The 17,754-nt window shown below is 38.6% G+C and overlaps 1 protein-coding gene across 2 annotated transcripts; it reads left to right on the forward strand.

Annotated features, from left to right (window-relative positions):
* The first annotated feature begins 1,715 nt into the window (after positions 1 to 1,715).
* Positions 1,716 to 11,113, forward strand: BTBD3 (BTB domain containing 3). 2 transcript variants are annotated; one of them, XM_063444028.1, is made up of 5 exons: positions 1,716 to 1,770; positions 8,059 to 8,344; positions 8,487 to 8,577; positions 8,831 to 8,949; positions 9,677 to 11,113. In XM_063444028.1, the coding sequence occupies exons 2-5, from the start codon at positions 8,202 to 8,204 to the stop codon at positions 10,707 to 10,709; spliced, it is 1,386 nt and encodes a 461-aa protein (XP_063300098.1). In that variant the 5' UTR covers positions 1,716 to 1,770; positions 8,059 to 8,201; the 3' UTR covers positions 10,710 to 11,113. The 2 variants fall into 2 exon arrangements, with proteins under 2 accessions (XP_063300098.1, XP_063300097.1); XM_063444027.1 differs by lacking the exon at positions 1,716 to 1,770 and having other exon boundaries at positions 7,479 to 8,344.
* The last annotated feature ends 6,641 nt before the right edge of the window (positions 11,114 to 17,754 follow it).

Raw genomic sequence — 17,754 nt, forward strand, 5'->3', positions numbered from 1 at the left:
CGCAGAACGCATTATGCCTCCATGCCACGCATGCGCATTCGGCTCTGATGACGTCGGCAGAAGGAGCTGACGTCGGCAGGGAAGGAGAGGTCACCAGCGCCGAGGGAGCCCGGCGCTGGAATAAGGTAAGTTGCTGAACGGGTTTTAACCACTTCAGCGCCATGGGAGGGGGACCCTGAGGGTGGGGGCACCCTCAGAGCAACTATAGTGTCAGGAAAACCGATTTGTTTTCCTGACACTATAGTGATCCTTTAAGGACTCCTGTAATAAAGGCAAAATTATTGTCCATATTAATCACTTTAAAAGACCTCCTAGGGTAATATCCCCACAAGGGGCTCGGGACGCAATGGAAGTTAGTTATACTTGCTTTAAACTGGCCCTGTTGAGTACTGTCATATTCTTTCTCCATAAAGTCATTCTGATTCCCAGTCATTGCTAGCGAGAGCTGGGAGAGTTGTCAAGTTTTGTGAACCTCAGGCTTTACCATAAGACAAAGTAGCTACTACTTATATTATCTTTTAACTGTATTGGAATAACACTAAAATTCCAACAGTCAATGTGAGTTGTTTTTTTTTTTTTTTTATAAATAAATACTCTATCTTTATGAAATACTGAAATTGTTTGTTGAGGTTACAGAGTCACTTTAAAAGAACACTCCGAGCACTATAACAATCCAGAGCACCGTAGTGGTTATGGTGACATGAATGTCCTGACATCCCCCATTGTAGGTAATTAAACCATTTTAGAACAATCTGACTTCTAACCTGGGCTCTGCCAGGTACTGCTTCCCACCTCCACCACTGACAATAAAGAGATGGAAACTTCTGTTAGCTCTCCTGAGCGAAGTCATAAGCCCAAGGCTAGCTCATTGGCTGAGTACATCAGCTGATTTTTATATATTGATCCCTCTCTCTAGGCCCACCCCCCAAACTGGCACAAATTACTTTTTTCTGTCATGTCAGTCCCTTTGAGTCTTCATTTAAGGTAACGCCATCTTGGCGATTTCAAAATGCGGCCATCAGAAATCCCAGCCCCAGCATGGAATCGGGCAGATGCCCAGTACAGCTTGCGGACTCCTAGCATCACAGAGGATCCACCACACTAGAGCTGCCAGGCCACCACACACAGCTGCCAGGAGGGGCGTGATGCCATAGGGAGGCGAGGAATGACAAAGGACGCGTGACTAAAATTCCACACCTTGTCACCCAGCATATTACACAGAGGGAAACGTAGCACCTGCTTTTTCTTAAATATATATATATATATTAAATATTTACATTTTATTTAATTTGTGAAATCACAACAGTGAAAAAAAATGTATATTTAAAAAATAAGCATCATTTAAATAAACATAAAAAAATTGCATTTCTGGACATATTCAAACATTATCCCCTACATTTGATGAATGCTTTATTAATAACTGCATGTATCCCCTCCCCTCCCCTCCAATGTGCAGAGTGCGGGCCACCACCATCTACCAATAGCAGAGCTCCCGCAACCTCCTATCTCTACCGTACACTACAGCACAGCAGCCTCCCGCTACAACTTATATAGATACAGCGGAGGCAGCGGATTGGCCGACGCAGTCGCAGCCATGACAACTAGCCGCGCGCTAATTGGTCCGTTGAGCCATTCCGCAGTGGATCCAGGGCAAGCGGTTGCTGTGGCAACGCCGAGGCGAGCGTGAGCGAAGCCGCCGCCGGCGCGCGCAGGACAACGTCCCAAGTTCAAAAGTAGCGGCAGCCGGGGTGCGGGTGCACTCCGTGAAAGGTGCGTGACCGTCCTTTCTTACATTATTGCATTGCTGAAATCCTTGGGCGGCGAAGGGATACGTATATAGTGACGTCATTTAATTCGCCGTCTCAGGCGGTGGGGAAATAGTTCCGGCTCTCTTTCTTCTTGATTAATCCGTTAATAATGGGCCCCTTAAATGCTCGTATTCCTGGGGGTATGGGAGCGAGGAATAAGATGTTCCCGTAATGCTGTGATTCTGGCGGGTTGTGCTTTATTTATTTAATTTTTTTTTCTGTCTGGACTACATTTCCCGTGATCCTCCGCCAGATGTTCGGCTTGGTGAGCATCATGGGAAATGTAGTTCCCCGAATGTTGTGTTGACCTGCAGTTGTGAACTGATAGAAGCTGCAGCCAAGGAAGTGGGATTTCTGTCAACTTGCTTAGAATGGGATTTAATCTGTTAAAAGGGATTTAAATAAATGTAAAAAAAAATCTACCTTAGAAAAATCAATTTGAGGCAAAAATATACCAAATTGTGAAATTTCTCAAAAAAAAAAAAATCACACTTTTTTTTTAATATATTTTATTTATTTATTTATTTATTTATTGGCGGGAGGGGGGGGGGTGTGTCAAATTCTCCTAGTTATCTATTATTATTATTATTGCCATTTATATAGCGCCAACAGATCCCGTAGCGCTTTACAATATTATGAGAGGGGGGATTTAACTATAAATAGGACAATTACTAGAAAACTTACAGGAACAATAGGTTGAAGAGGACCGCCTGCTCAAACGAGCTTACAGACTATAGGAGGTGGGGTGTAAAACACATTGGGACAGGAAATATCAGTGTATTCAATCTGACTAAAAATGTGAAATTCTCATTGACTTCCTACTAATTCATATAATATTGGGCACCCCTGGGAGGCTACCATGGGAGGAATACCTCCAGCTTTGTTCTATGTCAGTTATTGCTACACGCTCTGCATGTTCCTGTCATTGAACATAGTAAGAGGAGGGAAAAAAAAAAAAAAATGGGGTAATGTAGAAAAACTGTCCTGTTATGTTTTTATACAACTTTTTTTCGTATCTTTCCAATTTACGCCTATATATGCCATTATTTGCGCCAAATAATTCTTGTGAGGACCTCCAGCGTCGCTGATATCCCCATTTGAAAGCATTTTTCAATGCTTTCCTATGGGGATGTCTAATTGCCGCGCACACGCTTAGGTCTCCCCTGCCGGCGGTCGCACATGCGCAATAGGTCTCCCCCGCCGCATGAGGAGCGTGGGCAGACCCTGACCCAGCGTCGAGGGACATCGGTGGGGGTCTCTGGTAAGTCACTGAAGGGGTTTTAACCCCTTCAGCAACTTGGGATGGTGGTGGGAGGGAGAGGGGACCTGCAGTGCCAGGAAAACGGTTTGTTTTCGTGGCACTGGAGAGTCCCTTTAATGTAAAAAGAATTTTGGATCAGTCTTGGAGCAAAAAGATTAGAACACTTTTTTAAACCGGTCTCACTATCTGACTGCAAAGGATGTTTTTCTTTTTTTATAAAGCTCTTAGAAAGAAATGAACATAAGCAGGATTTTTGCTCAATCTTGGAGTAAAGAGAACACTTTACTACAGATTTCACCAAAGGACGCTGTTTTGTTAACAGCTCTTAGAATGAAAATGTTTTTTGGTATATCACAGATTTCTATTGATAGTACGCAGAGAAAAAAAAAAAATTCACATATATTATAAAATTTTATTTAAATAAAAAATTATTTTAAAATTGCTAAAATCATGTGGATACTATTATTTGGTAGTTAGAAGAAATTGCTGCTACTCCCATGATCACTATGTCACTATGCAAGCAAGCCTCACTTCAACCAAAGGTCAAACCCCTGCTCTTGTGAGAACAATAGGGAACTACATGGAGCATTTATCAAATTAAATTCGGTATTGCACTTGGATCAATATGCCAAGTCAGTGTAAGGCAGCTTAACACTAGGGGAAAGAGGAATGGGAGAATAATGAAGGAGAGAAGAGTAAAAGAATGCAGGGAGGGAATATGAGTAAATGAATGCTGGGATGAGAGAAGAGTGAAGGAATACTGGGCTGGGAGGAACTCTTACCTTAAATGACGCTGGGCGAGCTGACACAGGACAGGCATGCATAAGTGTATAGCAATCTCGAGATCTCTTTATAAGATCGCGGCTGCCTGATCTCTGCTGTTTCTGACCTTCCGAGAACAGCAGGGAGCGGTGGCCATCTTGGATGGGGCAATTCACTCGGAACCCCAACTTTGTCTAGGGTTCCGCGGAACACCAATTGGGAAACGCTGATCTAGACTTACAGACTACCTTCTAAAAATTTATATTGGCAAAGGTTCTGGAATTTAATGGCATTTTGTAGCAAGATGTGTATGTATATGAAATAACTTCATGTCTGTTGAGTCTCTTAATTCGATCATTGCTACACAATTACATTTACTTTAGTATTTATAATCATTCAAAATATTTTTTTTTATTTAAATGTATAAAATCAGCAACCTTTTGCATGTAGTTAGTTTTCTGGCTGTAAATAATTTGACAACTATGTAACATTATGAAGGTGTGATCTGTATGAGTCCATTTCTAAGTCCAGTTCATTTATTTCTATTCCATTTATTTATATCCATAAGTGAGTTATACACAAGGGAACTGGAAGAAACTGCAGCAGGAAATCGGCACAAGGTTTTCTGGGGAGAAAGCCAAAACAATGTGCTATATTTGTTTTATAATTTGTGTTTTATGCTCAATGATGAAAGTTAGGCCTTTATGTTGCATTCTGTGTGTGTGAGAAATTACATGAAATAAAAACATATTCTCCCTGCATTAATACTTATAATTCGTAGAGATAGTCATCCTGTGAATTATGGAACCTAGAATGTAGTGTCACCCAGCAACTCCGGGGAAGGAGTTGTTCCATCGAATTATGCGAGTTATCCAAAGGATCATATAATGCAGTTGCATTACAGGGTTTGCAACCATGACCTGCCCAATAAAATATGTAAATACGCGCCAGATTTTAGTCACAATTACATGTGTATTATAAAGTATCACAGAATAAATTGAGGTTAGCGTAGAGCTGTTGATTGTTTTTTAACCCCTTAAGGACACATGACATGTCTGACACGTCATAATTCCCTTTTATTCCAGAAGTTTGGTCCTTAAGGGGTTAAACAAGTGCGGCAGGGGTGAATGCAAAGGTATACTATTCTTCCTAAATTAACATGTGCAGGAAAAGAAAAGCATGATTCCTGTGGAAACACTAAAATAAAATGGTTATTGGAAGGAATCAAAGGAACACTCAATTATTAAGAAGACAAATCTTTGGTACTAATGCTTTACTGTCCCTGTCCCTTTTGTTTATATGTGTTTCCCCTCCCCCATTTAGCATAAGGCTCCCTTAGTGCTGCTTACCTTTTCTCCACCCACAGTGTAATGGAGCAGGCATGGCCTCCTGTGCCAATGACTAGTGCAATGCTCCTCACAGAGTAGCATTGGGGTCCTGATGAGCATCTCTTGAGAGTGTAGCACATGTATCAGATCTCACCATAGGAAAGCATGGAATCGATCCAAAGCTGCAATGTTTACATAAAGGATCATACTACCCAGGCCACTTTATTCAGTTGGAGTGGTTCTGAGTGACTTTAATGGTCCGTTAACCCAGGAATTGAAGAGAGAACTTAAAGTAGGGGGAAAATGGTACGCCCCTGCATGGAGGCACTCCACTCTGTTTCAGAGGCCAGGTGCCCCTGGGAGAACTGGAGATCCGGTGCTGAGGGCAGCCATTGGGGTTAAACCTTTTTTAGTACAGTTTAACCCTACAAGGTGAGGGAGCATCCATGGCAACTTACTTGTAAAAACATGTTATTCATGTATATAATTTTTAATTTGTGGTGTAACAACTTCTAGATCAAAGCAGTGATCTGACTGCCATTCTGGAGTCAAGAAGATTTTTTTTTTTACATAGTTTGTTACAAAATTAGAAAGCGCTTCAAATATTTTTTTTTTGTGTGTGTGTTTTTTTGGCCTTTTTTTTTTGATGAACAGCAAAGGCTGAAGCTGATGGACGCATATCTCTTATCAGCCTATGTAACGTAATTTGGATGAAGTTGTTTTGGTGACTGGAGTCGGAGTATTCCTTTTAAATATGGCAATAGTGATGATATATTCGCTTTGAGCTACACTTAGCGTGACAAATTTAATTCACCTCCAGTTCAGCAGTTTTCGGCTCCTTCTTCTCCTTCTTGTCTTAAGATACAGATGTGACTATGCTCAAAAGTTGTGTAGCTTGTTTTCCATTAGTATGGACGTTGACCTTTTATTCATCCAAAGTTTTCACATAAGTTTCACGTCGTCCCTCTCATTGGGTCTCCTGTTGTAGTAGTACTCGAGCAGGTGTAGGTTTTCACATCTTATCCATCAGTGGGTTGGTCTAATAGCCCACTTTTCCTCACATTGCTGACAGTGAGAGCAGTGTGGTCCCAGTCCAGTGGTGATAGGAGCACTGATGGTTGTAGTTGTTTCAGCTGACTCCAGGTGGGACAAACTTGTCATTTTGATGCGGAGTCTGTGGTTTAGCAGCTCATCAATTCAAATATGCCCCTTCAAAGCTTGTATTTTTAAAAAATAGCAGACATATTGCCACTGATCTCTCAGCAGTTTGATTATTATATTTTTTTTACATATTCCATTGTGTCTGTAGATAATATGCACAGAGAATGTGACAGTGAAGGTAATTACCTGTATTGTTTTCCTGCTTTGCAATAAATATAACATATGTTAAATAAATCATGATGTAATACAACATTAACGTATATGAAATGGAAGGGAGGTTTTACTCTTTCTGTGTCTTGTTACTTCAAGAAACCTGTTTTATACTTTTTTTTTTTCCTTCTTACAAATGTAAGCATGTGTTTGGAGCAGCTATTGGCTTAATTAGCCGAGTTTAGTAATTTGGAACTCCTGTCAGAGACCATTATGTTAGCTGAAACACGGATGGATTAAATCTAGTGCATTGACCTCATCATTTTACCGTGCTCTGTAATCTGTACAAAAACCTTTGTGTTTGACTGCATAACATGTTTGAAACAAGTCTCTCTGACTTAATTTTTTTTTTTTTTTTTTTTTTATAAATAACATTTCTACTTGCCATACACACATTTTAAAGTGGGCTAGTCCTTTTTCCACTTCTTGGGTGGAACACTGACACTGACATGCCTGGCATAATCTCACAAATGAATAACAGTCAGAAAAAAAAATTACTAGCCAGTTGGAGGGAGGTAGGGATACTAGTGTAGTTTCTATGATAATTTTCTCTCAGTGTAGTTTCTATGAGAATTTTAAGCTGTGTGCATGTGTGTTTGCTTAGAAAGTAATTAGATGGATGTGAAGAGAGTAGAGATTGCAGCTTTTCAGATGCTGACAGGAAGTCAATCGCTTTAAGCCAATAGCTGCAGCAAAGGGTTGTATTTTAATTCTCTTACCAATACAGACTGTGAGCTACAAACTAAAATATATAGTGATTGGCTGAGTTTAACTGCTTGGCTGCCAAAAAGGCTTGGCAGTGTATCTTTTAACACCCTGGCAATAGAAAGGTTAATTGGTGCTTGCCTGCATCACGTTACTATTTTCACATCTTAATTACTTTCCAAGAAGAAACCTGTATTATATCATTTTCCCTTTAACAAAAATGCAGTGCATATCACAGACAGTCTCTGTGATGCTGGGTCCAATCGTTATCTGTGGCTCCAGCTATTGGCTTAAAGCTATTGACTGCCTGACACCATCTGCAAGGCTGCAATCTCTACTCTGTTCAGATCCATTCAGCACCCGACTTGAGTCAGTGAGCAGGCTATCTTTGCTTTAAGCAGAATCGGATCTTGTTAACCTAGTTCAATCTTAGTAATACAGATCGTTATATGCTCTCGTTTGCAACGTTGCACGGCAGATAACTGAGCAGCATTGAATCTAAATGGAACTTTGCGAGCAAACAAAATAGGAGACATGTTAGGAACATATTTATCACATCAAGTGCTGGATCAAACTTGAACTCTGTTTTTGATTTTCCTGCAATTAGAAAAGGTCACTTTCACTTTTTTTTGTAAAAGCAACATTTCAGTTTTTGTTTTGTGTGTTTTTTTTTTTTTTTAAATACATTTTGGATAACTGGTTATTTCAGAATATTGTGAACACTTTAAGCTGCACGACTGCACGACTGCACAGACTAAATTACTGATGGTCGATGCCAAAGGGAAGAACATGAAATGTCTTACTTTTTTTTTAATGCTTCCAGAAACTGTAAAGAACCGATCGAAAAAAGGCCCCAAAAAGGTGAGCCCAAGTAACAGCTGTAGCAGTAGCAGTAGCAGCAGCAGCAGCAAGTTGCCTCCAGTTTGCTATGAAATAATCACCTTAAAAACCAAAAAGAAGAAGAAGATGGCTGCTGAGATATTCCCTAATAAGAAACCGGCAAACAGCAATTCAAACTCAGCTCAACAATATCACCAGCAAAATCTCAATAATAACAACACCATCCCATCCCCGAACTGGCAGGGACTTTATGGGACTATTAGAGAAAGGTAAGCTGGGGTGTGCTACTTTTAACACTGTTCTTTCCAATATAAACTGTTCTATATATTCTCCCCCCCACCCCCCTCTAACCTATGCTTAGTGTTTATAAGAAATTTGTATTTTACCTGCAATCATTTTCCTGTGTTTTAGAAATGCTATAATGTTCAACAATGAATTGATGGCAGATGTTCATTTTGTGGTGGGACCACCAGGTGGGACCCAGCGCTTACCAGGACACAAAGTAAGTTCTAGTTTTCCAGCAATTGAAGTGCTGATATTACTGTTTTATAACATATCCTTTTCATATATAGCTTCAAAATACATTTTGCTGTCTTTGTAAAATGAACATTTTAGTTGTTGTTGAGCTGAATGTTTCTTTTATTTTTCTTGGTTTTTTTTTTGTTTTGTTTTTTAGCTTGTTTTTAGGTAATACTTTGCTTTCATGATATGTGATTCTATTGCGATCATCTTTTAAGCTTCCCTTTTTCCTTCAGTATGTTTTAGCTGTTGGAAGCTCAGTGTTTCATGCTATGTTTTACGGAGAGCTTGCTGAGGACAAAGATGAAATTCGTATACCAGATGTTGAACCTGCAGCTTTTCTTGCTATGCTGAAGTAAGCATTATTCCTATATAATAGTGTTTGGCAGATATTCTGTAAATGCAGTTATTCTACATCACCTATTTCATCAAAGTATATTAGGCTAGCACAGTTTAAATTCAAGGCTATGACATTTCATATTGATATAATTGTAACTAATAAATTGATTAATTTAGTGAACTAGAGTAGATTTTCCCCTAGCTACTAACATTTTGAAAAAAGTCAGGACTTATTATGGAAAGAGTAATGACAAGCCCAGGGTGAATCTTTGGTGCATAAATATATTTTTAGATTTTAGAGTGCATAAAAAAAAGATCATCTTGTACATGATGTTCAAATTCATTTTGTTTACTGATTGAATTGTGCGTAGAAATTCCAAAGTATGACAAGCCTGCATTGCTAAAATGAACTGGAACATACCTTATACTTAATCTTTGTCACAGTCACACCAGTATGTATTTATACTGTAAGAATTTGTGCTGTTATGGTAATATAACTGAAGCTAATGTCCGTATCCTAACTAATAAAACAGAGACTCTATTGTATAGGCAAGCTTGGTAGGTGACAATAATTTTATAGAACCTTCTACGGCTTTTAATTTTAAGGATCCTAAGGATGTAGTAAGGGGATGGAATCTGTATGTATGAACATTATTAAATTGCAAAAGGGGCAAATAAAATAATTAACTTTTTATATTATTTTTATTCCCCCCACCCCCCCTCTTTTTTTTTTTTTTTTGCAGGTATTTATATTGCGATGAAATCGACTTGGCTGCTGACACGGTTTTGGCAACACTGTATGCTGCTAAAAAATATATTGTTCCTCACCTTGCCAGAGCATGTGTTAACTTCCTAGAAACTAGTCTCAGTGCAAAGAATGCTTGTGTTCTACTCTCTCAAAGCTGCTTGTTTGAAGAACCTGATTTGACCCAGAGGTGTTGGGAAGTGATTGATGCACAGGCGGAACTTGCTTTGAAAAGCGAAGGCTTTTGCGACATTGACTTTCAGACGCTTGAAAGTATCCTTAAAAGAGAGACTTTAAACGCCAAAGAAATTGTTGTCTTTGAAGCAGCCCTTTGTTGGGCTGAAGTCGAATGTCAGCGTCAAGAATTAACTCCTACTATAGAGAACAAGAGAAAGGTCCTTGGCAAAGCCCTCTACTTAATTCGGATCCCCACCATGGCATTGGATGATTTTGCAAATGGAGCTGCACAGTCAGGAGTTTTGACACTAAATGAAACAAATGACATTTTTCTCTGGTATACAGCAGCTAAGAAACCAGATTTAGAGTTCGTTAGCAATCCCAGGAAAGGTTTGGTTCCTCAAAGATGCCACCGCTTCCAATCGTGCGCCTATCGTAGCAACCAGTGGCGCTACAGAGGTCGTTGTGACAGCATTCAGTTTGCTGTGGATAAAAGGGTATTTATCGCAGGATTTGGTCTCTATGGTTCAAGTTGTGGGTCAGCTGAATACAGTGCAAAAATTGAACTGAAACGCCAGGGTGTAATTCTAGGACAGAATCTAAGCAAATATTTTTCAGATGGATCTAGCAACACTTTCCCAGTTTGGTTTGAGTATCCAGTTCAAATTGAACCAGACACTTTCTACACAGCCAGTGTTATTCTCGATGGCAACGAGCTGAGCTACTTTGGACAAGAAGGAATGACTGAAGTGCAGTGTGGAAAAGTAACTGTACAATTTCAATGCTCTTCTGATAGCACAAATGGGACAGGTGTCCAAGGAGGACAAATCCCTGAACTTATTTTCTATGCCTGATAGAAATATGCAGATTTAATGAAAAACGAATGGACAAAACATCAGTTTTGTACAGGAATGTTTAATTTGTCTATGATCACATATTCCTACATCAGTGATATTTTTTTTGTTTACTATTGGTATGTAGTTGAGGTGCACAGTTTGTTTATAATTTATATTTCAAAGTTTCTATTTACTTTGGTGTAATACATTGGAAATATTTTGTTACCATTTTCTTACCTAAATAATAGGATTAACTACCTAGAGTTTGTAACAAATGCATCTGTATATCACATTAAGCAAAGCAAATGTAAATTAACATTTTACTTATAAACATTTTTAATATGTATATATGGAAATAGACTCTCTAACATATAGAAATGTTTTAACATCAAGACTCTGTGAAAAACTTTATTTAACTGTATTGTTTTGGGCCTTGTTCGTCAAGAGACATTGGCACTGGTGCATGTCCTGCATTTCTGTGTTTGTACCAGTTTTCTAACTGTTGGGAAAGAAAGAAAGAAAAAGAAACCATGCAGTGTGTATTTCAGACACGAGGTATGATGTCATGTCTTAATATTTGCTAATGTGGAAATGCAAGAACTAATTAGAACAGCCACCCTTGGAACTTTTATCTTGCTTCTTGTGCCAGGAATAGTGCTCCACAGATGAACTGTAGTCCCCACAAAGTTTGCAATGCATTATTGTAGCTAATGCACAACAGCGTTAAAATCTACATATCATGACAAAATCAAGTTTATTTTAGTTTTGTTTTTTTTCTGCCTCCTGCAAAATCAGTCTGCCCATTCTAACTAGATTGCAAGCAATTAAAAATGTCAATGTTTTCGCCATTTTTCTTTTATTACCTTTTTTCTTTTACCATTTTACTGTTTGCAGAGCAGAAAAAGACTACGATAATAGCATCCATATTTGGCTGCCTGTGCATCACGAGTTCCCGCCTACCAGTGACTCCATGCTTAAGTGCACTGGTGTAGTGGCTGCTAGTGCTACATCTGTAGTATTCACTGCAAAAGGCTCAATGAAACCATGAAAGGTTTAAATTGAGGATCATAGAGAGACAATGTGATGAACATTTATTAAGAAAACAAATTGCACATATATTTTTACCATGACAGGATTATTGTGCCTCTTATTTTATCTCTATAAATATTTCTAGTTTAATTATACCATGTAAATGATGTAGCAGAGCCTACTTTATCTATTGCACTCCTGTATGTTGGAATGTTTAGCAGTGTATTGTATCTTTTTAAAACAAATTTAGCTGTTTTTTTTTTTCAGTGACAATTTTGTTAAAGTTCTCATCTACTTTTTAGAACAGATGTGTTTTTAGTTTATTGCACAGCTGATGGTTTCGGTTGAACATCTGCATGGTGTGTCACTTGTGAGTTATGATTGGAGTTCATTTCCCTGAGCCAGCAATTTCGAATCTCTTATCCCTGCTTTGGAAAGGATGCGTCCATTAGGCAGATATGGGTTTGACACTAAATGCACACAAAGGGGGCAGATTTATTAAGGCAAAAAAGGTGCTATGTTGGGTGCAGAATGGTTAATGGTGAGATACATTTTTTTATCAGTAACTATAGCGATTGCACTGTTTGTTTCCAAAACATTTATGTTTGGTTTTATTTTGGTATTTTATTTTCTTTTAAGTTTTTTTTTTTTTTTTTTATTTAAAATTATTTCCATGTTTTCATGTTCTTTTTAAGTTTTTACCACCAAATAAACAGATCCATTAAAAAATGAACAGCAATATAATTTTTTTTATTATGAATGTAATTTGAATGTACACTTCAGGAGCAAACACATTCAGCTTATTTTCATGTTTACTTTTTAAAAGCACATATGAACCTGAGCCATAAAACATTTGACTTTTGTATTGGTGTTTATTGCAGCCCAAATCCTGTAACCAGCTCAATGCTTGAACAGTTCATGTGCCAAAAATGAATTTGAGACAATCTTATTTATGTCTCCTGTATTTCTCCAACACAAACTTGCTTGAGGCATTTCAGTGACAGTAGCCCACATATAGTCATGATATGACCTTGGTAGTCTAACTTAATTTACAAGACGCATCACACAGAAACATCAGATTCCAATATGACATTAACTATATTAACTCCAGTTAAAGACGTATTTTTTTTTTCAGAACTAAATTGAGCTTTTATAAAACCTTTTTTTTTTCTGTGTGTTCATTTTAATAACCTGTGCATTTACTGACCACAACAAAAATGTATTATTTTGTAATTATAGTTTCCTTGCTGTGACATATGATTGGATGTTTACTTCTCTGCTAATGCATTATTTGTGTGTCTTTTAGTGTACCATCACCAAAACTGTACTTTAGTAGTTTTATGAAATACAATGGCCCTTATTTCCAGACATACTCATAACATTTGATTTATTTATATTATCAGTCAAGAAAATGTTTACACAAATAATTCTAATTGTCTAATTACCAATGAAAAGTAATAACATACTAAATCGGAATGAGGGGGGAGCTGCTACGGGTTCATCTACTGAAGTTTTATCCATGTCCTGGGCAAGTGAATTGGGGTAGCAGGAATACACTATGTGGCATTGTCAATTCTTTCAGCTTGTCCTATAGTCTGAGCATGCTTGGGCACTAGAACCACTGGATTTAATTTATTTCTAGCATTACCTGTATGCATATCTATGGATAAAGCTGAATATCACAAGTTGTAACAGTTTATGGTGCTTGAAAAGGCTGTGGAACAAATATATAAAACCTGCAGCCCATTTAAATCGCCCATTTAGTTCCTGTGCAGTACTGCTCTATAGAAGCAGAATAGTGCTCTTTTTAATGTTTGCTTTTATATTTTGGGTGGTTTTGTACATTAAACAGACAATCTAAGCTATGTACATATTGGGACTCTTTCATGCCAGATCTGAAAGTAACATTTGGTTGTACCCTGGGTGAAGGTATAGTAAAAGGAATATTTAAATTCCATCCAATTTCTAATTAAAACAGGAGGATCTACATCGTCAAAGTATGAGTATGGTAATAAATGTTTCTCCAATCGTACAATCATATATAACACAACTTAATGCAGCATGTATCTGACTGAACTGACCCTCTGCCATGTAATTCTGGTAGGCTAACCGTATGACTGCTGCTAACATATTGCTTTTTGTTCTAATGTATGTCTGGTGTAAGCCCTACTTTGGGTTATTCCCACATAAAGACCAAAATACACACAAAATATCCACAAATGCTAACTGTTGTGCTATCCCTCACCCCCCCCCCCCCCCCCCCCCATTTTATCAATGCCAAATATCAAAGTTGTTTTTAAGTCATTGGATCTTTATAAATATTTACAAATTAGATTTTCAGTATATATAATATTTATGGAGTTTGGCCATTTGCAATTTATGTTTTAGTTTTGGGGTTTTTTGTCCCAAAGTAGAAGAACCTCTTGAACATTCTTCAGTCTTTTTTACATATCACCATAAAACATCTGAGTGAAAGAGTGAAACTGTGTATCTCCCTAAATATTATTGGGGACATTTACATAGAAACATTGACATTGATGAATGGGTAACCTGAAACTGTGTGGATATTCTTTGTCCTTCAAATAAAGCTGAATGTAGCACATGTTTTTGCACTTGTACCTTCATATTTTTTTCTATTTTCCAGCAATTACTGTGCAAGCCTCTCAAGGTTGTGCATGAACGTTGCATGTCTACATGATCTATTAAATGGGGGCATTGAGAATTCAACCCACATAAGGTGTGCCTAATTTCCTCTACTACTGTTTGAAGTTACAAAAAACAAGCAAACATAAGTATTGGTCTCAAAACGAAGTAAATGTATGCATGCATTCTTACATTGCACTGGCATCTTCATGAGGAGTTCTGGAGCTTTCTTGATTTAAAGAATACTGGTTTAAAAAAAAAAAGTCCTTCAACTCAAAGGAACACTGATAATATTCGAGCCACACGATAACATTTAAACAACTGCTAAGTTACTAAATGTAAACTGCCTTTAAATGGAACGAAAGGGTGGGTTTTTTGGGTGGGGGCAGTGGTGTATTTTGGATTTGTGCTGCCTAGGCACGACTAAATTTGGGCTCTCCCAAAATTTACATTTGCCCCCCTCAATTCATGTCAAGGTCATTTTTTGACTGACAGACACATGCCCTCATTGATACATGCACTGATATACACTCACTGACAGATACAGTCATTGGCACATGCATACAGTTATTGGCACACACTTTCACTGACAGACACACACTCTCAGATACACATAAAATGACATACACAGACTGACACACACTCACAGGCACACCCATTCTCACTCACAGACACACACTGACAGCTACACTCACAGTAAGGTGGACAGCCCCAAAACACCAGGCAAGCAATGCCTTGTTTGCCTTGTGGTAAATACGTCCCTGGGTCGGGGGGGGATTAGTGTTTTTTTTTTTTTTTTTATTGCAGTGAGGAGTGCCATGATGTGTCCCACCCCACCTCCCTCAGTTTAAATTATTAACCTGTTTTAGAACAGTTTTCCTTTATACCTAAGGTTTGAAGGGCATTACCTATCTCCACTACAGTCTACAGCAGTAGGAGAGCCAGAAACACATAGATGTTTGAGCTAACCTAGCGGTGCAGGGATTAGCTCATTGACTAATAGTGATCAGCTTAAAGGGAAACTCCAGTGCCAGAAAAACGATCCGTTTTTCTGGCACTGGAGGGTCCCTCTCCCTCCCACCCCCCAATCCCCGGTTACTGAAGGGGTGAAAACCCCTTCAGTCACTTACCTGGGACAGCGGCGATGTCCCTCGCCGCTGTCTCCGCCTCCGCAACGCTCCTCCTGGTGATTACGTCGGCCGGTGGGCGAGACTAATCTTGCCCACCGGCCGAGGAGACCTAATGCGCATGCGCAGAAATGCCGCGCATGCGCATTACGTCTCCCCATAGGAAAGCATTGAAAAATCATTTCAATGCTTTCCTATGGGGAATAGAGCGACGCTGGAGGTCCTCACACAGCGTGAGGACGTCCAGCGACGCTCTAGCACAGGAAACCTGTGCTAGAAACTAGCCAGTGACCTCTAGTGGCTGTCTAGTAGACAGCCACTAGAGGTGGAGTTAACCCTGCAATGTAATTATTGCAGTTTATGAAAAACTGCAATAATTACACTTGCAGGGTTAAGGGTAGTGGGAGTTGGCACCCAGACCACTCCAATGAGCAGAAGTGGTCTGGGTGCCTACAGTGTCCCTTTAAGCTCTTAACCAATGAGCTGGCTCAGGAGACTTGTGCTTAAGCAGGCATTGTTGGATCTCCTACTCCTACAATATTTGTGACAAGTATGCATATATAAAAGTCATCTATATAGGCCATGAAAATGGTAATTATGTATACAAAGAAAAATGTATTCCTTTTGATTTGGTGTTTATTAGGGCAAGAAAATGTAAGCATTAGTAATGGAGCACATGATTATAGATTTAAATAATATACAGAGTTTGGTTTCTGTATTTTATGAAAAACAAATGTGCATTGGAAGAATTGGTTATTATAATTCTGATTGTATGATTAAAGTATTGGTGTTACATAAAAAAATAAATAACAACTCCACACCTAGCAGTGGTAGGTGTGATCTCTCCAAGAGTTATTTCTATCTTGTAGGGCTCCAATTATTTTCCAGACCAGGTTTCTCATCTCTGTTTATTAGGCCTTGAAATAATATGTGAACAAGGACACTTCTCTAGATATTCAAATTCTTTATCTCAGTGTCTATTTATTATTATTTTTTTTATTGTGCATAAATCACAATTAGAACAATTTGTGTGTTACCAGACCAACCTTGATTCCCACCCACGAGTTATTGTGGAGAAAGCACTGTAATCGTTGCAGTTATATGTTGCTTCATGCAATGTGATGTTTAATTTAATGAGCATATACCTAACCCCAATATATCCACGTGTGGTACCTTCTAATTGCATCTACACATTTTTACTTATAGCAACATTAATGAGAAATGAGATAAGATAAGAGGAGTGTGTCAGACACCTCATACACATATGAGGGTGAGTGACAAACAATGGTCAGTTCGGTGGTTCCAGTTCCACCATATAGGGCTTGTACCCAGGTTAGAGTATTAAACAAAAAGTAAATAGATAATGTAGAGACTCACCGAAGTGAGGCTCATGAGCTGGTTTTAATACAATAGATACTGAATAGTTTAACATATATATAAATGACTTAACCAGACGCACTGTATATTATCTATATTATCCTGATGTGTAACTCCAAATAAAGGGCATAGATTCTAATAAAAATACTTTATAATGTTCTTTGACAGAACAGAAATCCATAAGAACACATAATGCCACTGGGGAGTACCAACAGGGAAAGATACGATATACTTAGAAATGGAATGCACAGGCTATGAAAATAGTGGTAGATTCTTTAAACAATGAACATAATAGAGAATCGCCCAAAGTCAGATTGGTATACTGCACATGATGCCAACGGAAGCATAATCCTAGATTCCTAGATAATGCGCCTCCAAAGTATATGAGGCTAATCACTGGTAAATCTGAGAAGTTCTAGAGGTAGAAATCCAACTAAAAAGTGGTCAAAAGAGCAGTTATCCCTGCAACTCCTAAAAAACACCTTCAAGGGTGTTCTATACTTTCCCTGAAAGCGGAAAGAAGGAGAGATAGTACTATACCAGTTACCTTAGGTAATCCCACCTCCGATTAGCATCAAACAGTACCAACTATAACAGGGGAGTAAAAGCAAAGGAGCAATAATATGTATCCCTATAACTCCTAAGGAAACACCTTCAAGGGTGTTCTATGCTGACCCTAGGAGCTCCAAGAAGGCAGGGACATAGCTACTCCAAATGCTTGTGGCGTTCCAATTCTTAATATAAGCGGTGCTGTCTGGACAGAAAACTTAGGTGACCCAAATAAAGTTAATTAAACACCTAGTGTTCCCATAGTGCTAAGTGAACAAAATAATAAATAAAATAAAAGGACCCGACGCGCGTTTCGGTGCGTTCTAATGCACCTTCGT

This window comes from Pelobates fuscus, chromosome 2 (genome assembly GCF_036172605.1).
Source record: "Pelobates fuscus isolate aPelFus1 chromosome 2, aPelFus1.pri, whole genome shotgun sequence".
Taxonomy (NCBI): Eukaryota; Metazoa; Chordata; class Amphibia; order Anura; family Pelobatidae; genus Pelobates; species Pelobates fuscus.

Coding starts and splice junctions, on each gene's coding strand:
- BTBD3 (XM_063444027.1), top strand. CDS start 8,001: ATGGTCGATGCCAAAGGGAAGAACATGAAATGTCTTACTTTTTTTTTA. Junction 8,345..8,486: donor TATGGGACTATTAGAGAAAG/GTAAGCTGGGGT, acceptor CCTGTGTTTTAG/AAATGCTATAATGTTCAACA. Junction 8,578..8,830: donor AGCGCTTACCAGGACACAAA/GTAAGTTCTAGT, acceptor TTTTTCCTTCAG/TATGTTTTAGCTGTTGGAAG.